General features: G+C 46.3%; 1 protein-coding gene and 1 long non-coding RNA gene across 3 annotated transcripts in view; one reads left to right on the top strand and one right to left on the bottom strand.

Moving 5' to 3' along the window:
- LOC134923608 (uncharacterized) overlaps positions 1–24244 on the bottom strand; it is a 211205-nt gene that overhangs the window by 70067 nt on the left and 116894 nt on the right. The window lies entirely within an intron of this gene.
- PDLIM3 (PDZ and LIM domain 3) overlaps positions 1–24244 on the top strand; it is a 170260-nt gene that overhangs the window by 67740 nt on the left and 78276 nt on the right. For both annotated transcript variants that reach the window (XM_063920766.1, XM_063920765.1), the window contains exon 2: positions 18022–18173. In XM_063920766.1, coding sequence (XP_063776836.1) covers positions 18022–18173 — 152 coding nt within the window. The remainder of the gene's footprint in view (positions 1–18021; positions 18174–24244) is intronic.

The following is a 24244-nucleotide window of genomic DNA, read 5'->3' as shown; positions in this document are numbered from 1 at the left end:
CCTGTTGCCAGCAGGTCTCACTGAAAATAAAAAAACCTAAGTCTATTTCTTTCTAAGAGCTCAGGAGAGCCCCTAGTGTGCATCCAACCTCGGCCGGGCACGAAATCTAACTGAGGCTTGGAGGAGGGTCATAGTGGGAGGAGCCAGTGCACACCAGGTAGTCTAAGATCTTTCTAGAGCGCCCAGCCTCCTTCGGAGCCCGCTATTACCCATGGTCCTTACGGAGTTCCCAGCATCCACTAGGACGTCAGAGAAACTTCTAATACTCTAGGGCGCCGTGATTCAAAAAAGTTTGGGAACCACTGGACTATAGGAAAAGATAATTAGAACATATAACTTATTTACTAAATAGCAGATGCATAATTATACACACTGGCAATAAGTTAGTTAGGCACAACCCAAATAGCGGATGCAGACATTTTCTGCAATTTTAAGGGGGTCAAAAAGATAAAAGGTTCTGCACAGAAACTCAAATATACAGTATTATAATCTATTCAGTATCTAGATCGAAGATAGACAGTAAGTAGATCACCAGATGGATGACAGTTAATAGGTTGACAGGGTCAAAGGGTTGAGTTAAATGGCCGACATGGACTTAGGTGGACAGGATCAAAAGGTCGACATGCAAATGGACTGGCACTTTTTTTTTATTAGTGCTATGGTTAGGCACTAATAAGGGAGGGTTAGGAATAGGCTGTGGAAGGTTTAGAATTAAAATACAAAAAAAAGTGTTGCTAGTCTGTGCTGACCTTTTGACACTGTTGACCAAAGACTACGTCGACCATTTAACTGTCATAATTTTGACTGTTAACCATATAGTATCGACCTATTGACTATCTATGTATTGGTGATCTTTTATCCACACCCATCTATCAATGTATTGACTTCAATTACGGGGCACAGTATACAACACAATAAAACAAAAAGACTCTAGGGGGTATATTTACTAAGCTCCAGATTTTTTCAGAGTTTGCTTTTTTTTTCTAAGTGTCATCTCGGGAATTTACTAAACACAAATCTCGGCAGTGTTGGGTCTATTTGTATTGTTTTTCCCAGCAGAGGTCACAAATCCGAATCAATAGACCATCGGTCAAATGCGGCTGTTATTTGATACAACTCGGTAATTTACTAAGAATTTGTATTCTTAATCACAGCCGACAATAGCCAAACACTGCCGGGAAAGCACAGAATTCATAAAGAAAAGTAGTTATAGAATAGACCTGGTTTTTGGTGGCGTGTTCAGATAGTCATACACGGATCTGTGAGATCCGTGCATGCTTATCTGTGGGAAAGGGTCTGAATGGCTTAGATATGTCCAAAAAGAATTGCGTGGGGTCCCCCCTCCTAAGCATAACCAGCATCGGGATCTTTGAGCTGGCCCTGGTTGTTTAAATACCGGGGGGAATATTGCCTGGGAATCCTCCCGTATTTAGACAACCAACACCGGGCTCTGCGTCTGGTCCTGGTTCTAAAAATACGGGGGACAAAAGATGTAGGGGTCCCCCGTATTTTTAAAACCAGCACCTGGCTCCACTAGCCAAATAGATAATGCCACAGCCGGGGGACACTATTATATAGGTCCCTGCGGCCGAGGCATTACCGCCCCCCCATCTAGTCACCCCTGACCGGGGTTCCATGAAGGAGTGGGGACCCCTTAAATCAAGGGGTCCACCCCTCCAGGCACCCAAGGACCAGGGTTGAAGCCCGAGGCTGTCCACCCCATCCCTGGGCAGTGGATGGGGGGCTGATAGCCTTTGTGTCAAATAAAGAATATTGTTTTCTTGTCATAGAACTTCAAGACCCAGCAAGACTCCCCCGCAAGCTTGTACTTGGAGAACCACTAGTACCAGCATGCAGGGAAATAATGGGCCCGCTGGTACCTGTAGTTCTGTAACAAAAAAAATACCCAAATAAAAACAAAACACACACACCTTGAAAGTATAATTTTATTCAAACACACTTACACACTCATACATAATTACCTACATTCCACGCCGAGAATCACCCACTTGTCCAGTAGCATCCATGGGGTACCTGTAAGGAATACAATTATACTTACGAACCATCCAGTGAAGCTCGGTCCTCTTTGGTCCTGTAGTAATCCAAAGGGTAGAATAAAAAAACAACAACTAAATCCCGGTCCACGCAACTAAAGGGGTTCCATGTGTACACATGAAACCCCTTTTCCTGAATGATGGGACCCCACGTGACTGCTGCCACTGGAGATCCCGCCAGCCAATCAGGGAGCGCCACGTCATGGCGCTCTGCTGATTGACAGGCTAGTAGCGCACAGCCAATCAGGAGTAGCGCACCAGCTAGAATGGAGCTTAGCACCGCTCCTTTCTAGCCTCTTGTGGGTGACCCCAATTAACTTTGCGGTTAGCCGCAGACCGCAAAGTTCCCATCATAGGATAGAATGGAGCTCAACAGCTAACATATTTGCTGCTGCGATCAACTTTTAATTAGTTATCATTGGAAATTTCCATAAAAGTTATCTTTTATTCTTAGAAGAATGAAAATGACAAGAGGCAGATTATAAACAAAAAATAAAGAAAAGTTTTATATAAATTTCCACTGATAACTTTTTTAATGCATGTTCCCATAATAGAACACTAGAGTCTTCTTGCTTATACATAGGGTATATTAAGGTCAAATCACTAAGCAATGCAACCGCAATAACTCCGGCGGGGGTGGCAGTGCGCACACGGAGGTACCATCCTCAGCCGCCGAATACATTCGGGTCGCAGTGGGTGCGAACGTCTCTGCCTGATTGACAGGCAGTGGCGTTCGCGGGGAGGGCGTGGGATGGTGACAGAGTGTTGCGGGAGCGGCGCAGGGAAAATGTGGGTGGATCTGTGTCATTTTTGGGTCTCCAATCTAAAAAATAGTGGCGGACCTCCTGCGGTCACAGCCGTTAGCCATGCCATTCTGCATGCTGGGCGCCTTTCCTGCGATGGGCGGCCCCCAGAATGCGAAAGAACAGATTGCAGAGTCTGCTTTTTAGCAGAATCTGCAATCCATACTGAATAATCCCCATAGCACCAAGATGTTGGGAAGCTTTATTTTTATGAGGCAAGTTGAGCTAGGTGACGCCCTCTCCAAGCTTACACACTGTCTTCCATTGCCTGTTAAAACCTCTTATGAAATCAGTATATGAGAATGGAGAAACGTGCCAGGCATCTATAGGTTCCAAAAGCCACAAAATATATCTGTTATTGTGGACATCCTTTAACCATAGTTTGACAAAAACACCTTAAAGTAGCGGTTCCCAAACTTTTTCACAGCACCCTAGAGTCACAGCGCCCTAGAGTATAAGATTTATTTTCTTGGCACCCCTAGGCCAAAGGTTTACGATAAATTCAGAAAATAATGAATTAAGTAAATTGTATTTATATGTCACCCTTAGGTTCAGTTATGTGGTGAGGGACATGATTCATTACTGTTTTTCCACATATTTTATGACTGACAGCCAAAAGCGCTGGTTTTGCCTATTACATCGACCCTAAATAATTTTAGTTAGTCCTGGACCACCAACCCAAGGCACCCTGCAAGTGCCCTGAGGCACCCAGTTTGGGAACCATTGCCTTAAAGGCTATTTGATAACTTCTTAAACTGACTACTAGATCACAAAAGATTCAGAATTAAAGCCATACAGCTTAAATTATCCTGCGGTACGTTAACTGGTATTTAGGAAAGTTTTAGCCATTAAAGGCTGTTTAACTTTTCCTACGTGTATTTAACAGCAATATTCTTTATATTTTATAATTGGATGCCATTTATAACAGGATTTTAATACCTACCGGTAAATCCTTTTCTCCTAGTCCGTAGAGGATGCTGGGGTCCACTTCAGTACCATGGGGTATAGACTGTTCTGCAGGAGCCATGGGCACTTTAAGACTTTTCAAGGGTGTGAACTGGCTCCCTCTATGCCCCTCCTCCAGACCTCAGTATAGGAACTGTGCCCAGGGAGACGGACATTTCGAGGAAAGGATTTACTTATAATTTAACGGTGAGATTCATACCAGCTCACACATCAACCATGCCGCACAACATGGCATTCAACATAAGCCATGCCAACGGGCATGAAACAATTGCAGCAACATGCTGAAAATAATCGTAACACAACACCTGTGTAACTATAAAACTAATAACTGCAGGTAAAGTACGCACTGGGTTGGGTGCCCAGCATCCTCTACGGACTAAGAGAAAAGGATTTACGGGTAGGTATTAAAATCCTGTTTTCTCATACGTCCTAGAGGATGCTGGAGTCCACTTCAGTACCATGGGGTTATACCAAAGCTCCAGTACGGGCGGGAGAGTGCGGATGACCCTGCAGCACCGATTGACCAAACTTGAGGTCCTCATTGGCCAAGGTGTCAAACTTGTAAAACTTTGCAAACGTGTTTGCCCCTAACCAAGTAGCTGCTCGGCAAAGGATGAGCCCACCTTTCTAGTAGAATGGGCATTTACCGACCTCGGTATCGGCAATCCTGCCGTGGAATGAGCGTGCTGAATCGTCCCTCTGATCCAGCGCGCAATGGTCTGCTTAGAAGCAGGACACACAATCTTGTTGGGAGCATACAGGATAAACAGAACCTCTGTTTTCCGTATCCTAGCTGTTCTCGCGACATAAATTTTCAAAGCTCTAACCACATCAAGAGACTTTGACGCAGAGAAGGTGTCAGTAGCCACTGGCACCACAATAGGCTGGTTTATATGGAAAGACGGAACCACCTTCGGAAGAAATTGTTGGCGAGTTCTCAACTCTGCCCCATCTTCATGGAAGATCAGGTAAGAGCTCTTGTGAGACAAAGCCCCCAACTCAGACACCCGCCTTGCGGATGCCAAGGCCAAAAGCATCACCACTTTCCAAGTGAGAAACTTCAATTCTATCTCCTGTAGAGGTTCAAACCAATTCGACTGAAGGAATTGCAACACCAAATTAAGGTCCCATGGTGCCACCGGGGGCACAAATGGAGGTTGGATGTGCACCACCCCTTTCAGGAACGTCTGAACTTCTGGAAAGGAAGCCAATTGTTTTTGAAAGAAAACTGATAAGGCCAAAATCTGGACCTTGATTGAACCCATTCTTAGGCCCGCATCCACACCTGCCTGTAGAAAATGTAGAAAACGTCCCAAGTGAAACTCTTCCATAGGAGCCTTCTTGGATTCACACCAAGACACATATTTTCTCCATATACTGTGGTAATGTTTAGACGTTACTCCTTTCCTGGCCTGAATAAGAGTGGGAATGACTTCTTTTGGAATACCCTTTCGGGCTAAGATCCGGCGCTCAACAGCCATGCCGTCAAACGTAGCCGCGGTAGGTCTTGATACACGCACGGCCCCTGCTGCAGCAGGTCCTCGCGAAGAGGAAGAGGCTGAGGATCTTCTATGAGCAACTCCTGAAGATCTGGAAACCAAGCCCTCCTTGGCCAGTCTGGGACAATGAGGATCGCTCGAACCCTTGTTCTTCTTATGAGCTTGAGAACTTTCGGTATTAGTGGAAGTGGAGGGAAGACATACACCAAAAGAAACACCCACTGGGTCACTAGTGCATCCACTGCTATTGCTTGAGGGTCTCTCGACCTGGAACAATATCTCTGAAGCTTCTTGTTGAGACGAGATGCCATCATGTCTACTTGAGGTATTCCCCAAAGACTTGTCACCTCTGCGAAGACTTCTTGGTGGAGGCCCCACTCTCCTGAATGGAGATCGTGTCTGCTGAAGAAGTCTGCTTCCCAGTTGTCCACTCCCGGAATGAAAATTGCAGACAGAGCTTTTGCATGTCTTTCTGCCCAGAGGAGGATCTTTGTCACCTCTGCCATTGCCGCTCTGCTTTTCGTTCCGCCCTGACGGTTTATGTACGCGACTGCTGTTACATTGTCCGACTGGATCAGCACGGGTTGATCTTGAAGAAGATGCCCTGCTTGTAGAAGGCCGTTGTAAATGGCTCTCAATTCCAGACCGTTTATATGAAGACAGGTTTCCTGACTTGACCATTTTCCTTGGAAACTTTTTCCCTGTGTGACCGCTCCCCAGCCTCGGAGACTTGCATCCGTGGTTACCAGGACCCAGTCCTGAATCCCGAACCTGCGTCCCTCTAATAGGTGAGAACTGTGTAGCCACCACAGGAGCGAAATCCTGGCTTTGGAGGACAGGACTATCTTCTGGTGCATGTGAAGGTGGGATTCGGACCACTTGTCCAACAGGTCCCACTGGAGTACTCTGGCATGGAAACGGCCAAACTGTATGGCCTCGTAGGCCGCTACCATCTTCCCCAACAACCGAATGCATTGATGGATCGACACTCTTGTTGGTTTCAAAATTTATTTGACTATTCTCTGGATTTCCAGAGCCTTTTCTACTGGAAGAAATACCCTCTGTACTTCTGTTTCCAGTATCATCCCCAGAAAGGACAATCTTGTCGTCGGTTCCAACTTCGACTTTGGAAAATGTATGATCCAACTGTGTTGTTGGAGTACTGACAGGGAGAGTGCAATGTTCTGCACCAACCGTTCCCTGGATCTCGCTTTTATCAGGAGATCGTCCAGGTAAGGAATTATATTGACTCCTTGTTGTCGAAGGAGGACTATCATCTCTGCCATCACCTTGGCGAGTACTCTCGGTGCCGTGGAGAGTCAGAACGGCGACGTCTGGAACTGGTAATGGCAATCCTGTATTGCGAATCTCAGATAAGCTTGGTGAGGAGCATAAATGGGAACATGCAAGTAAGCATCTTTTATGTCTACTGACACCATGACATCCACTTCCTCCAGACTAGAAATCACTGCTCTCAGAGATTTCATCTTGAACTTGAACCTTCTCAGGTAGAGATTCAGATTTTTCAGTTTAAAATTGGTCTGACCAAGCCGTCCGGCTTCGGAACTACGAAGAGGTTTGAATAAAAACCTTCTCCTTGCTGTGACAAGGGCACCAGGACAATGACTTGATCCTGACATAATTTTTGAATTGCAGCCTGTACTACTTCCCTGTCTGGAAGAGAAGCTGGTAAGGTCGATTTGAAAAATCGGCATGAGGGGACGTCTTGAAACTCCAGCTGGTATCCATTGGACACTATTTGCAAAACCCATGGGTCCAGGCCAGATTGAGCCCAGATCTGACTGAAAAGTTTCAGACGTGCCCCCACTCGAGCAGACTCCCGCAAGGGAGCCCCAGCGTCATGCTGCAGATTTGGCAGAAGCAGGGGTGGACTTCTGCTCCTGCGATCCGGGAGACGCTGATGACTTTTTTTCTCGTCCTCTCCTTCTACCTGCAAAGAAGGGGGAACCTTTGGCCTTTTTGTATTTGTTGGGCCAAAAGGACTGCATCTGAGAGTGATGTGTCTTTTTCGCCGGTGCAGGAGCATATGGCAAGAATGTCGACTTACCTGCGGTAGCCGCAGAGACCAACGCATCCAGCCCATCTCCAAACAAGGCCTCACCTTTATACGGGAGCGCCTCCATATTTCTTTTGGAATCTGCGTCAGCATTCCACTGGCGAATCCACAACGCCCTCCAAGCTGAGACTGCCATGGTAGCGGCTTTTGAACCTAAAAGCCCTATATCCTTCATGGCTTCTAGCATGTATGCAGCAGCGTCTTTGGTATGACCTAGCTTTAGGAGTATCTCGTCTCTATCGTGTCAATTTCAGATGACAAGTTATCTGACCATTTTTCGATAGCACTACTCACCCATGAGCAAGCAATAGTGGGCCTGAGCAGCGTACCATTGGCCACATAAATAGATTTTAACGTAGTCTCTAACTTGCGGTCTGCCGGCTCCTTTAGTGAAGCCGTCCCAGGTGCAGGGAGAATCACCTTTTTTGTTAACTGTGACAGGGCACTGTCTAAAACTGGGGGTGACTCCCACCTTTTCCTGTCCTCTGCCAGGAAAGGATAAGCAACCTGAATCCTTTTGGGAATCTGAAATTTCTTTTCAGGGTTTGCACAAATTCCCTCAAATGAGAGTATTTAGCTCGTGAGGCGGAGGGAGTTACATTAATTTTCTTTTCTTTATAAAAATAAGCCTTCTCCTGAGGTACAGGAGGGGCTTCCGTAATTTCCAAAACCTCCCTTATAGCAACAATCATGTATTGAATGCTTTTTGCCAATTTAGGATCTATTCCCCTGGAATCACTAGTGTCGACACAGGAATCAGAGTCCGTGTTGGTATCTGTTTGTACAATTTGAGCAAAAGGTCTCTTATGTGACCCAGAGGGGTCGCCTGCGGATGAAAAGGCAGAACTATGAAAAATCACATCTTCCACTGATTTTCTCCAACTTTCTGCATGAGACTCAGACTTATCCAATCTCTTACTGATATGATTCACACTATCACGTAATTCTTTCACCCATTCAGGCTCATGGTGTGCTGGCAGCGCCACCACATTACAACTCTGTGTCCCTAAAATGGCTCCCTCAGGGGAAGAGCTCCCTGCCTCAGACATGTCACACACGTGCACAACCACACCACAGACACTCCGGGACTTATAGGGGACAGACCCACAGTAAAATCTGTCAGAAGGACACAGATAGGATTTGCCAGTTCACAACCCAGCGCCAGTAATAAAATGTCTGTGAACACAAAATGCCTACAGACCTGCAGCGCTTTTATAATGATATTTTCACACAATATATATCACCAAATTTCACTGTGCCCCCCCTGTTTTGCACCCTGATACTTGGTTCAGCAGTGGAGGACCAGCGTTCTTCTCTGCAGCCTTAAGGGAGAGAAAATGGCGCTGAACAGTGTGCTGGCTGACTGAGGAAGCCCCGCCCCCGTAATGGCACGTTTCCCCTCAGATTTTTCGATATTGATATTTATACTGGCGGGGGTAGGACTGTGCCTCAACCACTTATGCCCCTTATTTTTGCCAGTTTAGTAGGTTTCATGCTGCCCAGGGCGCCCCCACCCCCCGCAGTGCCTGTGTGTGTGGGTAGCATGGCGCGTAGCGTTCCCGCCCGCTGCGCGGTACCTTTTAGCCGTCACGATGACTGAAGATTCTTCTTCTTACACTCACCTGTCTTCTGACTTCTGGCTCTGTAAGGGGGGTGACGGCGGGCTGTGGGAGTAAGCACATAGCCGCAGCTAGCGTTCAGTACCCTTCAGGAGCTAATGGTGTCCTGTCAGCCAGAAGCAGAGAAATGAAACTATTCAGGAAGTTGGTTCCTACTTCTGCCCCCTAAGTCCCACGAAGCAGGGAGACTGTTGCCAGCAGTCCTCCCTGAAAATAAAAAACTAACATAAGTCTTTCAGAGAAACTCAGTAGAGCTGCCCTGGAGTGCATCCAGTCTGCCTGGGCACATTTTCTAAACTGAGGTTTGGAGGAGGGGCATATAGGGAGGAGCCAGTTCACACCCTTGAAAAGTCTTAAAGTGCCCATGGCTCCTGTGGAACCGTCTATACCCCATGGTACTGAAGTGGACCCCAGCATCCTCTAGGACGTATGAGAAATAAAGTCTCCTGTCTACAATGTTATCCTGGAAGATGGACACAGTAGTGTTCACAATTCATTCCCAAAATTATTTAATCTACATTCATAAGGGATATTGGGGACACATTAGTACGATGGGGTATAGATGGGGTCTAAAGGAGCCAGTGCACTTCAACTGGATGTGCTGGCTCCTCCAACAGGCAGTTTTAAAAAAAGAGCCCCCATGAAAGAATGCACACTCTGCAAGCTCCAGAGTTTTCTTCAGTTTCATTTCAAAACTGTTATTATATTCGGTATGCTGCTTGGGCAACAGCATGCCTGTGCCGTGGGAGTTGGGCGGGTAGGGGGACGGTCACCGGCCTGCGGGGCACTGCACCTTAGCTGTCGCAATCGCAGCACGCCACACACCCCTAACCTAAGCCTGAAGGTGACAAAAGTGGTGAGTACAGACCGGGAGCCCCTCTAGGAGGGTCCTCCGGTTCATTGTGTGGCTGACATGCAGGGGAGGCATTCGGGACCCTCCTGGGGGGGAGACCCGCTATAGCCCCTGTGTAAACTGGCTAGCGGTGGCTTAACCTAACACTTTTGTGACGTTTTAAGCACTTTTGGGAGACTTTGCAATTATAAAGATATCAGTAGCTCTGGCGCCAAGGTGATGGTGGAGGTGGTGGGGGGCGCGGAGCTACCTTAGAGCGGGCTCAGCTGCACAGCAGCCTCACACAGCTCCTCCAGACGCTGAGACACGCTGGATCACTGGTGCAGGGTGTACCGCAGGGGGAAAGTCGCTACTGTGCACATTCCTACATCCCATTAGGGAAGATAGATATGTATATATAGGTGTTTCACTGAGTTACAGCTAGCAGACTCACTGAGGCTATATAGCTTGGGAGTCCTGGTACCTTCTCTCTCTCTCCTCTGACATACAGTGAAGCAGACTTGCATTATACTGTCTGTATTGTCAGTATATTTTGGTGTATTATTGTTATCATGGTAAAACACAAGTTATGCAATGTGTGTAACACCAGGTTCTCCCCACTTTATTCTGGCTCCATTTCTTGTGAACAATGTAGTCAGTCCACACAAAACATTGAGGAGACTGTGGGGGAGGGTCAAGAGCCTTCCTGGCTCGGTGCCATCAAAACTATGATGTCTGATATGTCATCTCAGCTCACTGCATATGCCCATAAAACGCAAGAATTACAGCAGGCTGTTGAGAATTTAGCTGCTAGGGCTGATGTTCCCCTTCCCCCACTCTCTGTTGCAGGTCCACAAAAACGTGCGTTACCTGCATTACTATCAGACTCTGATGAGGATATACAGGAGGATGGGGAAGATGTGGACCCCGTAAGTGGGGATTCCACTCCTACACAGGGTATTGAACCCCTCATTCTGGCTATACTGGATGTGTTAAAACTTCCTCTAGAGGACACTGCAACACAGCAGTCGTTTTTCCTCACAGAAAACAAACTGAGTGTCACCTTCCCTGATTCTAAAGAATTAGAGGACTTATTTAAGTTAGCCTGGAAAAATCCAGATAAAAAATATCAGGTGCAAAAACGGATTTTGCACACTTTCCCTTTTGCCCCTGAAGGCAACAAATTCTGGGCAGAATCTCTGGCTGTTGACGTCTCTGGCCTCTCTAAGAAGGCGGTACTTCCTGCTCTGGGCTCCTTAACCATAAAGGACCCCGGGGATAGGAAAATTGAGACCAATCTGAAATCTATCTACACAGCTGCAGGTATATCTCAAAGACCGGTGATAGCAGGTTGCTGGATTACACTTGCTATTCATACATGGGCTACTCAAATTCAGGAGGGGCTCTCTGGGGATATGACCCTGGTTACTACAGTGACTCTCCTAAAACACATTCAGGATGCGGCACGCGTCATCTGTGACTCGCTCAAAGAGATTGGCAATATTAATGGTAGGACTACTGCTATGGCAGTGTCAGCACGCAGGGCCTTGTGGTTGTGTCAGTGGATTGCAGATGCAGAATCCAAGCGCACTGTGGCATCACTTCCCTTTACAAGAGAATGGCTCTTCGGGGGCGAATTGGACTCATGGATCTCTAAGGTTACTGCTGGAAATCCACGTTTCTTCCCTCAGGGGCCTCGCCAGCTAGTCGAGCCTACCCGAGACCATCTACTCAGTCCTTTCGGTCCACCAGTAGTTCCAACCCGGGTCAGACCTCATTCACACAACACCTCTGACCCGGGTTTACACTGCACCATTAATATTTTCCAGGAGCCACAACATGGGTAGACCCGGCAATAACCTAGGTTATTGCGTCAGATTATACCCCTTTTACACCGCCAATGCCAATTGGAAACGGGTCCTTCCCAGGTGGGATCCTGCATTGGACGCTGCTACTGGCCTCCCCGACCCGGCAATATGCCGGGCAGGTTGCCATAGTGGCAGGGGGCAGAGCCGGCAGCGGGGGCGGAGCTGGGAGATGAGATCATCTCCGCGCAGCCTCTTCCTGTTGTAGTGAACGGGTCCCGGGTCGCATCGACCCAGGAGCCCGTTTACTCTACCATTGACCCGGTATTCAACCCGGGAATAACACTGCTTTATTCCCGGGTTGAATTGCTGGATCAGGGGGCCCGGGATCTCTGCTATGGCGCTTTCACACCGCACGCTGACCCGTGTCGACCCGACATTATGCCAGGTCGATACCGGGTTATTTGTGCGGTGTGAAAGGGCTATACCTTGCTCTAATACTCTTTTTCCAACAAAGTCCCAGGCCTGACCCAGGACTTAGAACCCGGGCCTTACCCATTTTCCACAGCAGCACCGTCCCGTGCCATTTACACTGCAGACAGGTGCAGTGCCTTTTGGGCGGCATTTGGAGATGACGTCATCTCCAAGCACCGGGAAAACTTGCAGATCAGGACCCCCGGGACGTGGTCTCAGTCCCATTAGGCCACACCCCCTAATGGAAATTGCCCAACATCACGCTGGAAGCTGCTGAGTTGCCCCCAGCCTCCTGCGCTCACTGTTTCCTGGCACTGTGCTGCTGTCTGCATACCAGGGTAGACAGCATGTGCTGTGTCCCCCAACCTGCCGACCACCCACGGGACAATGCAGTTCAGGAGGTATGGGCTCTCAGCATGGTGTAAACGGGTCCCTGCTTGGATGACCTGGATAAGGCAATGGAAAAGTTGTATTAAAATCAGAATCAGACCAACAGTATGTAGAAGCCAGACTGATGACAATCTAGTAAGTTAGGCATCTAACATTGATACCACTTTCAGACAGAAAACACTGCAATTACCCAGCATTTCAGTGCCGGGTCGTGTTGCCGGTCTCTCTTTGACACCCCCTTTCACACAGACAAGCAAATTACTGGTTCGAGAATTTCGACCCCGTAATTTGCAGATCAACACGGGTATTTTGTCTGTGTGAAACAGTCAACCTCCCGGGTCTACAACCCAACAACGGGAATTTCAACCTGGGTTGACCCTTTTACACAGAAAAAAAGACCTGCGTTTTTCATGAACTTACCGGGTAGAACTGCTTCCCCCGGTAATTTAATTTTCTGTGTGAAAGGGGTATTATTGAACACAATCAAACGCAGGTTCTGTTAATGCCTTTGTGAACATTTCAAAGTTTTATTTACATAATCGATGTGAATAAAGTCTTTGGTTACAAGAGAATTCTAGAAAAACCTAACTGTTGTTAAGTGACAATTTTGACAACAAAAGTAGACTACAGGTTAAAGATTTGTAAACAATTTTATATTTCATCCAATAAGAGGCTTACTAAGCATCAGCGAGTGCTCACATAAAAACCACAGGACTGATTCAAAAGGCTTCTGCAAGTACACCCACCTGCAAGGCAGATATTCTGCCATTTGCTGTGTTGGTCACATCCATGCGCCGTCCTTGTACATATTGTATGCTCGTCCAAATAGGCGTTATCCTTATTTCCATTGATGCGCACGCTCAGCTACGGAGTATGAGCAGTGCTAAAAATGGCAATACCTACTTGGGTGCAACGCTGTAGCAGCCCCATGTACACAATTTAACACTAGTATATGTGTATACCTGTGTGTTACGGAGTACAGACTGTAACCTCGAATGGGACAGGGACTGAAATTAATGAACATATTCTCTGTATAGTGCAGCATAAAATAGTGGCTCCATATAAATGATAATAAGTGTTATGTATAAAACAGAAAGGAGTATCAAAACTTATATGTGATATAAAGTGTGGTGATTACCTGCAGAAATAATCACCAATAATGTTTTTAAGTGTATATATATATATATATATATATATATATATTTATAATTTTGTATTCTGTCAGCTTAGATGTGACAAAATGGCTGATAGGCGATGTCCTGCATTTAACCTCCATGCATCTAGGTTGTGGGAGATCTACAGACCATAATGTTATGAAAGCAATGACATGTGCAATGACCAGACCAGAGGTTATAAACCCTGATAAGAAGGAGATGGCCGGATCAATTACCTGATAGAAAGTAAAAGAAGTCCACATGTTTAGAAAACTACGCCACTAAGCTTCCTGGCTAGTCATAAAGCTGTCCAGGGGTGACAAGGTACAGATCCTCACAGACCTCACTCTCTTTGAAAGAGATTCATACAGTATTCTTTTGGGCTACAACCCCTCCCCCCTGCCTGTTTCCAAGCGCCAACAGTATGTGAAAATGGTGTATGTTTAGTGTCCAGCAGGGAAGTGGTTAAAAAACCCAAGGGTGGGGGCTGATGCAGCTGAGGACTTTATCTGTGCCTCTCATTAGGACAGAGAGTGCATCTCTTGGAGCTATTCTGTGAAACTCTCCCACAACAGAACAACCTAAGTGCGTTTGAGTGAGTTAGGTTTTCTGTATTTTTTATTTCTTTTCATTTGTTTGAGATTGCTGTATTCTGTGTGTTTTTAAAATCTTCTTAATAATCTTTGTAACATCTTTTTGTAACTAAAGCTCTGAAGTATTCTTAAAATTAAATATTTAATTTTTAGTTCCGATCCTGTGATTCTTATGAACCAAGGCCTCGTATGGCCCACGTCTACGTACTTTCTAAGTATTGCAGTGTGTGTGACAGGTAGAACCAAAGGCTACCTTGCGTTTAGACGCTAATTTCCTCTTGCTGGTGGCAGCTAAGATGTTTGATGAAATCCCATGTGTCAAAAGTGACCACCACATCGCCTGTGGCAATTCTCAAATTGGCGTATTTGTGGAATTGGCCGGCAGCGTCGTAACAAAGCGGTGGCAGCGGTGGGATGATAATTGTTTGTTTTTATCTAAGAACTTAAGTGAAGATGGTAATAATTCTGTGAGCGGAACACCCACTTCACCAGAATCATAACTCAGAGCTTTATTATAATTTTAGAATCCACACAGTGAGTGGCAATCTGGTCAACCACAGCATTAATAAATGTAACATCTAAGTGGTGTCGAGCCAAGATCGCCACACCCCGGGCTTTAGTATTAAATGATGCTGAGGACAACACCGACCAGCCCAAAATATTAAGATTAAGAGTTTCCGACTGGGTAAGATGAGTCTCCTTGAAAAATGCGAGATCTAAACATAGCTTGGATAAGTATAATAATACGCGTTTTCGCTTCTGGGGGGAGTTGATTCCTCCTACATTCCAACTGCCCAATTTAACGGACATCAAATATGTCTACAAAAGTAAGTGAATATGGTAGGCAAGGGAAATTGAAGGAAGCAGTTGAAATGTAAATGGAAATATAAGTGGCAGCAGAAGCATAAAGGAAGTATCAGTGTAGGTAAGTAGGTAGGGAAAACAGACCTAAAACATATAAACATCAAAAACTCATAACTTAAGAAAAAGTAAAAAGATATGGAGAAATATCATACGAATCTGGGGAAAACCCACAGTATAGAGAATAGCCAATTGAGACTATGAGCAAGAATAGCCATCATAAGGCAGTAAATTAACATCAATTAACTTCCAGTCTAAGTATAACCAATAAACTAAAATAATATCCACTGGACACAGCTCCTAACTCAAAAACCCCTAAATGAGAGTAAGTACAGCATTTATCCGTATCCAGGGGAAGAACAAAAACATATAAATCCAGACAGCAGTAAAGAAACTAAAATGGAAATGAGGGTGCCCTTAGCATAAAGGCACAAAATCTTAACCATACTGCAAGGAACAATAACACAGCAAGAAATCAGTGAAATTCAACTGCAAAAAACAAATCATCATTGAGCATTAACTGAATATACATCGAAGACTCATGTATCAGGGTTGTTGTTAAGGGATGAAGCATCTTTTCCTTCATCGAGAAAGGCTTGGGCATCCTCCGCAGTAGAAAACTCAAAGTGTGTGTCTCCGTCACATATGCGCAGCCGCACTGGGTATAGTAATGCAAACTTTGTGCCAGTTTGTATCAGGTAAGAACATATTGGAGAGAGAGACTTTCTCGCCTTAGTAAGTTCGGCCGGGTGATCCTGAAAAATTTACAATTTATGATCTTCCCATTTAAGATCCCTTTTGCGCCTTGACGCTCGCCAAATAGCTTCCTTGTGCAGGAAATTTAAACATCGGAAGAGTGTTACCCTTGGCCTGGCATCTGACCGGTCTCTGAGGGGACCCACTCTATGTGCACGTTCAATAACCATACCAGAACACTCTTGTTCAATGCTCAAGAGCTGAGGTAAAGTGATTTTCAAAAAGTCAAAGAGTGCTGGCCCTTTAAGAGTCTCTGGTAATCCAACTACCCCGAGATTCTGTCGTCTGGACCTGTTTTCAAGGTCATCTAATTTGTTTAAAATCTGGTAGTGTATCTTATCATACTTGCAGGAGGTTGTTTGTAAAGCAGCTACATCCGCAAATAAAGAGTCAAGCTTCCTCTCATTCTCCGGAATTTTGTTAGTAAGCTGGGAGAGCTGCTGATTAATGCTGGCTGTTTGTTTATCCAGTAAATGATTTATTGCCTCCCTAATTGCAGCCACCATGTCTCCATAAATGACTGGTGTGTCTGGAGAAGGTGAAGGATGTCGTGGCTGTGTGAGAGGGGACTGACAGCTCACCTGCGAGTCTCTGGAGGGTTAGGAGGATGCAGAGCTTGCCTTTTCTGCTGTTTCCCTGGCTTTCGGTGCCATCTTTATGTGGTGTCCTGTCGCTGCTGCTTTGATTTACGGTGCTGTCCCGGCATCTGAGCCACCAGGAAGTGCTTCATACACTGGGTTAAAAGTTTCCACGAAGTCTCTGGGGCACTGTAAGCTGCTGGAGGCTGTAAATCAGCCTTGAAATGCTGTTTTGCAGGGGTGAGATATCGGTGCTGCTTCAGTCTGCTGCCTTACATGTCGGGGGTGGGGCCGGAAGTCTAAAGGGGCTATTATTTGATACCAAATACATGGCCACAACAGGGAAATACATATGATATTGTTTCAGCAATCTCTTTATACAAACTGTGTGCAAATTTAGTAAATTGTGTGTGCCACCACTTTGTGTCATATTTGCACCTATGTCAAACCCTGTTCCAAAATGATAGTATACCGATTCATTATTGTATTGTGAGTGCATTAGCATCCACTGGTCTAGAAAATGTAAGCAGGCAAGTATGATGAAGTGGTGACAAATCTTGAAGGATGGGGCAAGGAGTTTGATATGTTGGGGGTGTAAGAGGTGAGGAGAGGCATAGGTTGGTATGGAGTGGTCAAACTGCGGTGTACCTTGTGTCAAGATTAGAGATGTATGAACGGCAAGTGCAGATAATGGAGAACAGCTTTAACTGAATTCAGGAGGCTAGTCAGGAAAGGAAGTGTCTGATGCCATGGCGGCAAGAAGAATATCCCTTGGTGGATCTGCCCTATGCTTGAACCCTTTTGGATTTCAGTTCATACACTTTTGACTCATCTTCTTGACTCTCCCATACCAAAAGATCCCTAGATCTTTCTCCTCAGCTACCCCCCTCCTGATCTTCAAAAAGCTTCTATCAAACTACTGTCCCACGTCCTAGTCACTGCTAAAAGTCTCACAGCCTGTAACTGGAAGAACCCCCAGGCAGCATTTCTTTGTGCCTTAAAATCACAAATTTGGCACATAGCATTGATGGAGAGTATTACTACAGTATCTCCATGACAGGGGTCACTTGTTTACTCAAGAATAGGCTGCATGGCTTTCTTATTAAGGTGCCTCCTCACCCTTGTTTTCTTCATTCACCGTTACTGTCTGACTCAGGCTTGATGGGATGATATGCTCTACTTACTTCTACTCTCTCTTGTCTGACTTCTTTTGCTAGCTATAATTCTTCAACTTTCTTCCTCCCCTTCCTTTACTACACATGGGATCCCTTTTCTCTCTGATGTTTTCTGCCCCCCTTCTATTCTTCTTAGTACCTTTCCTTTTTCTGTAGTCCTGCTACCTTTGTATCCCAGTTCATTCCTCCTTCCCATTTACTTATGTGCTTTCCCTTTTTTGGTTTCTGTATAGTGTTTATAGTTGTACTTATTCTACCTATGAAAAATGGCTCATTTGCAGATATAGAGTTAACAGTTGCTAGTAAACAACATAACACATCCTTTAATCTGGATAAAGAAAATGTTGCTGAGTGTTTGCTGAAGACAAATTAATGTTTCTTTCAGATCACACCGGGAAGTAAATCTTCTTCCGCTAATTTGTGCCCAGGTGATGTGATCCTTGCTATTGATGGATACAGCACTGATAACATGACACATGCAGAGGCACAGGACAGGATTAAAGCTGCAACAGACCAGCTCTGCCTGAAGATTGACAGGTATAAATATTCTTACTGTTACAGATAACAGGCCAGCAAGATATACAGGTGACAGTTTATTACTGTATGGTTTGAACCGTTATCTCTGAACACTGGCCCTCATTCCGAGTTGATCGCTGGCTGCTTTCGTTCTCAGCGATCAGGCTAAAAAACGTCACTTCTGCGCATGCGGCTCAATGCGCACGCGCGTCGTACTTTCACAAAAGCCGATGCAGTTTTACACAAGCTCTAGCGACGCTTTTCAGTCGCACTGCTGGCCGCAGAGTGATTGACAGAAAGTGGGTGTTTCTGGGTGGTAACTGACCGTTTTCGGGGAGTGTGTGTAAAAAAAAAAAACCGCAGGAGTGGCTGGGGAAACGTAGGCGTGGCTGTACAAACGCAGGGCGTGTTCGATACGTCAAAACAGGAACTAAATAGTCTGAAGTGATCGCAAGCTAGGAGTAGGTCTCGAGCTACTCAGAAACTGCACAATCTTTTTTTGTAGCAGCGCTGGGATCCTTTTGTTCGCACTTCTGCTAAGCTAAGTTACACTCCCAGAGGGCGGCGGCTTAGTGTTTGCACGGCTGCTAAAAGCAGCTAGCGAGCGAACAACTCGGAATGAGGGCCCCTGTGTGGTATTTACCTAAGTGACTTCAGTCTGCAATGGTCAGAAAGGTTTTGGATAGCACTGAAATAAAAAAAACAAAAAAAAAACCCTATAATTCTCCCTTAGTTTTATCCATCTCAAAATACAGAGCCAGTGTATGCAAGGTTGCCATTTTTCTGCAAAATACTGGCATGACTGACAGTCCTAAGTGGCATAAAGTCAATGAGCTTTCAACAGACCATGGGGCTTATGTAGAATTGAATGCAAGTTGTAGTAGTAGTACAAGGCTATATTTACCAGGGGTATACTCATGGAATTGTTGGCTATAGGTGTTATTCAGGTTTGTTAGCAAACCATGGGGGTAATTCAGACATGATCGCTAGGGTGCGTTTTTTGCAGCTCTGCGATCATATAGTTGCCGCCTACAGGGGGAGGGGTAAAGTGCTGTGCAGGTGTGCAATTGCTTTTGTAGCAGAGCTGCACAAACATCAGTTTGTGCAGTCTCTGCGCAGCCCAGGACTTACTCATCTGCAGTGATTGTTTGCTGCTGATCGGGGCCGGAGTTGACATCAGACACCCTCCCTGAAAACGCCTGGTCCCACCTGCGTTTTCCCGGACACTCCTGTAATGGTCAGTTGACAACCACAAAAGGCCACTTTCTGTCAATCACCTTGCGATCGCCCATGCAATATTTTTTTTTTGCACCATCCCATCGCTATGCACCAATGCCCGGTGCTGTTGTGCGACGCGCTGGCACATTGCAGTGCATACGCAGTTCAAATCTGATCGCCCGCTGTGCAGAAATGCACAGCAGCGATCAAGTCTGAATTACCCCCCAAAAAAGCACACTAATGGGCAAAACCATGTTGCACTGCAGGTGGGACAGATGTAACATGTGCAGAGAGAGTTAGATTTGGGTGGGTTATATTGTTTCTGTGCATGGTAAGTACCGCCTACTTTATTTTCACACTGCAATTTAGATTTCAGTTTGAACACACCCCACCCAAATCTAAATCTCTCTGCACGTTACATCTGCGCCACCTACACTGCAACATAGGCCCTCATTCCGAGTTGTTCGCTCGCAAGCTGCTTTTAGCAGCTTTGCACACGCTAAGCCGCCGCCTACTGGGAGTGAATCTTAGCATAGTAAAATTGCGAACGAAAGATTAGCAGAATTGCGAATAGACACTTCTTAGCAGTTTCTGAGTAGCTCCACACTTACTCGGCAACTGCGATCAGTTCAGTCAGTTTCGTTCCTGGTTTGACGTCACAAACACACCCAGCGTTCGCCCAGACACTCCCGCGTTTTTCCCAGAAACGGCAGCGTTTTTTCACACACACCCATAAAACGGACAGTTTCCGCCCAGAAACACCCATTTCCTGTCAATCACATTACGATCACCAGAACGAAGAAAAAACCTTGTAATGCCGTGAGTAAAATGCCTAACGGGATGCAGTCACTTTACCTCCAATCATAATCCCGACGGACTATATACCGACACCCATTGACCGATGGTCGAAATCCCGACAAGGTCTAAATACCGACACGGACTAAATACCGACATGTAAAATACCGACAAGGTCTAAATACCGACATGTAAAATGCCGACAGGTCGAAATACCGACACAAGTTTTTCATGATTTTTTTCATTAAAACTGGCTTGTTCATACTTTACCGTCCCAGTGGACCTGGAGGGGGAATATAATAGTGTGCCGAGCGCAGCGAGGCACCGTGCCCGAAGCATGGCGAGCGCAGCGAGCCATGCGAGGGGACGCGGTACACTTTATATGGTGTCCATGTTGATTTATGTCGACATACACACAAAAAAACATCAAAAAATGCATGTCGGTATTTCGACCTGTCGGCATTTTACATGTCGGTATTTAGACCTTGTCGGTATTTTACATGTCGGTATTTAGTCCGTGTCGGTATTTAGACCTTGTCGGGATTTTGACCATCGGTCAATGGGTGTCGGTATATAGACCGTCGGGATTATGATTGGCGGGATTTCATACCGATCCCTTCCTAACTGCATAGCAAATTCACTTGGCGCAGTCGCAGTGCGAACATTGCGCATGCGCAATTAGCGGAAAATCGCTGCGATGCGAAGAAAATTACCGAGCGAACAACTCGGAATGACCACCATGGTTTTGCCCATTACTGTGCTTTTAGGTTTGTTAAACTTGAGTAAAGATCTATGCATGCAATGCGGGTACAATTACAGGCAACTTGGGTGCAACTCAGCATCGGCCCTTATGCCAGCTGTACACAAAGCTATCAGCAAATAAGTGAATATATACTGTTCAAAAAAAATAAGATTTTACTCACCGGTAAATCTATTTCTCGTAGTCCGTAGTGGATGCTGGGAACTCCGTAAGGACCATGGGGAATAGCGGATCCGCAGGAGACTGGGCACAACTAAAGAAAGCTTTAGGACTACATGGTGTGCACTGGCTCCTCCCTCTATGACCCTCCTCCAGACCTCAGTTAGGATACTGTGCCCGGAAGAGCTGACACAATAAGGAAAGGATTTGGAATCCCGGGTAAGACTCATACCAGCCACACCAATCACACCGTATAACTCGTGATACTATACCCAGTTAACAGTATGAAATATATCTGAGCCTCACTAACAGATGGCTCATAACAATAACCCTTTAGTTAGGCAATAACTATATACAAGTATTGCAGACAATCCGCACTTGGGACGGGCGCCCAGCATCCACTACGGACTACGAGAAATAGATTTACCGGTGAGTAAAATCTTATTTTCTCTGACGTCCTAGTGGATGCTGGGAACTCCGTAAGGACCATGGGGATTATACCAAAGCTCCCAAAGGGGCGGGAGAGTGCGGATGACTCTGCAGCACCAAATGAGTAAACTCAAGGTCCTCCTCAGCCAGGGTATCAAACTTGTATACTTTTGCAAAAATGTTTAAATTCGACCAAGTAACAGCTCGGCAAAGTTGTAAAGCCGAGACCCCTCGGGCAGCCGCCCAAGAAGAGCCCACTTTCCTCGTGGAATGGGCTTTTACAGATTTAGGGTGCGGCAGTCCAGCCGCAGAATGTGCAAGTTGAATCGTGCTACAGATCCAGCGAGCAATAGTCTGCTTAGAAGCAGGAGCACCCAGCTTGTTGGGTGCATACAGGATAAATAGCGAGTCAGTTTTCCTGACTCCAGCCATCCTGGAAACATATATTTTCCGGGCCCTGACTACGTCCAGTAACTTGGAGTCCTCCAAGTCCCACGTAGCCGCAGGCACCACAATAGGTTGGTTCACATGAAAAGCTGATACCACCTTAGGAAGGAGTTGGGAACGAGTCCTCAATTCCGCCCTATCCATATGAAAATCAGATAAGGGCTTTTGCATGACAAAACCGCCAATTCTGATACACGCCTGGCCGACGCCAAGGCAAACAGCATGACCACTTTCCACGTGAGGTATTTTAGCTCTACGGATTTAAGTGGCTCAACCCAATGCGACTTCAGGAAATCCAACACCACGTTGAGATCCCACGGTGCCACTAGAGGCACAAACGGGGGCTGAATATGCAGCACTCCCTTAACAAAAGTCTGAACTTCAGGCAGTGAAGCCAGTTCGTTTTGGAAGAAAATGTACAGAGCCGAAATCTGGACCTTAACGTAACCCAATTTTAGGCCCGTAGTCACTCCTGACTGTAGGAAGTGCAGAAATCGACCCAGTTGAAATTCCTCCGTTGGGGCCTTCCTGGCCTCACACCAAGCAACATATTTTTGCCATATGCGGTGATAATATTTTGCGATCACATCTTTCCTAGCCTTAATCAGCGTAGGAATGACTTCCTCCGGAATGCCTTTTTCCTTTAGGATTCGGTGTTCAACCGCCATGCCGTCAAACACAGCCGTGGTAAGTCTTGGAACAGGCAGGGCCCCTGCTGCAGCAGGTCCTGACTGAGCGGCAGAGGCCATGGGTCCTCTGAGATCATTTCTTGAAGTTCTGGGTACCAAGCTCTTCTTGGCCAATCCAGAACCACGAGTATAGTTCTTACTCCTCTCCTTCTTAGTATTCTCAATACCTTGGGTATGAGAGGCAAAGGAAGGAACACATACACCGACGGGTACACCCACGGTGTTACCAGAGCGTCCACAGCTATCGCCTGAGGGTCCCTTGACCTGGCGCAATATCTTTTTAGCTTTTTATTGAGGCGGGACGCCATCATGTCCACCTGTGGCCTTTCCCAATGGTGTACAATCATTTTGAAGACTTCTGGATGAAGTCCCCACTCTCCCGGGTGGAGGTCGTGCCTGCTGAGAAAGTCTGCTTCCCAGTTGTCCACTCCAGGAATGAACACTGCTGACAGTGCTAACACATGATTTTCCGCCCATCGGAAAATCCTTGTGGCTTCTGCCATCACCATCCTGCTTCTTGTGCCGCCCTGCTGGTTTACATGGGCGACCGCCGTGATGTTGTCTGACTGGATCAGCATCGGCTGGTGTTGAAGCAGGGGTCTAGCCTGACTTAGGGCATTGTGAATGGCCCTTAGTCCCAGAATATTTATGTGTAGGGAAGTCTCCTGACTTGACCATAGTCCTTGGAAATTTCTTCCCTGTGTGACTGCCCCCCAGCCTCGAAGGCTGGCATCTGTGGTCACCAGGACCCAGTCCTGTATGCCGAATCTGCGGCCCTCTAGAAGATGAGCACTCTGCAGCCACCACAACAGCGACACCCTGGCCCTTGGAGACAGGGTTATCAGCCGATGCCTCTGAAGATGCGACCCGGACCACTTGTTCAACAGATCCCACTGGAAGATCCTTGCATGGAACCTACCGAATGGAATTTCTTCGTAAGAAGCTACCATCTTTCCCAGGACTCGCGTGCATTGATGCATCGACTCCTGTATTTGTATTAGGAGGTCTCTGACTAGAGATGACAACTCCTTGGCCTTCTCCTCCGGGAGAAACCCTTTTTCCTGTTCTGTGTCCAGAACCATACCCAGGAACAGTAGACGCGTCGTAGGAACCAGCTGCGACTTTGGACTATTCAGAATCCAGCCGTGCTGTTGTAGCACTTTCCGAGATAGTGCTACTCCGACGAACAACTGCTCCCTGGACCTCGCCTTTATAAGAAGATCGTCCAAGTACGGGATAATTATAACTCCCTTTTTTCGAAGGAGTAACATCATTTCGGCCATTACCTTGGTAAATACCCTCGGTGCCGGGGACAGATCAACGGCAACGTCTGGAATTGGTAATGACAGTCCTGTACCACAATTTTGAGGTACTCCTGGTGAGGAGGGTAAATGGGGACATGCAGGTAAGCATCCTTGATGTCCAGTGATACCATGTAATCCCCTTCGTCCAGGCTTGCAATAACCGCCCTGAGCGATTCCATTTTGAACTTGAACCTTCGTATATAAGTGTTCAAGGATTTCAATTTTAGAATGGGTCTCACCGAACAGTCTGGTTTCGGTACCACAAACATTGTGGAATAGTAACCCCGGCCT

This window comes from Pseudophryne corroboree, chromosome 1 (genome assembly GCF_028390025.1).
Source record: "Pseudophryne corroboree isolate aPseCor3 chromosome 1, aPseCor3.hap2, whole genome shotgun sequence".
Classification (NCBI taxonomy): Eukaryota; Metazoa; Chordata; class Amphibia; order Anura; family Myobatrachidae; genus Pseudophryne; species Pseudophryne corroboree.
Note: the sequence above shows the minus strand (reverse complement) of the source record. Positions and strands in the feature narration are given on the sequence as shown.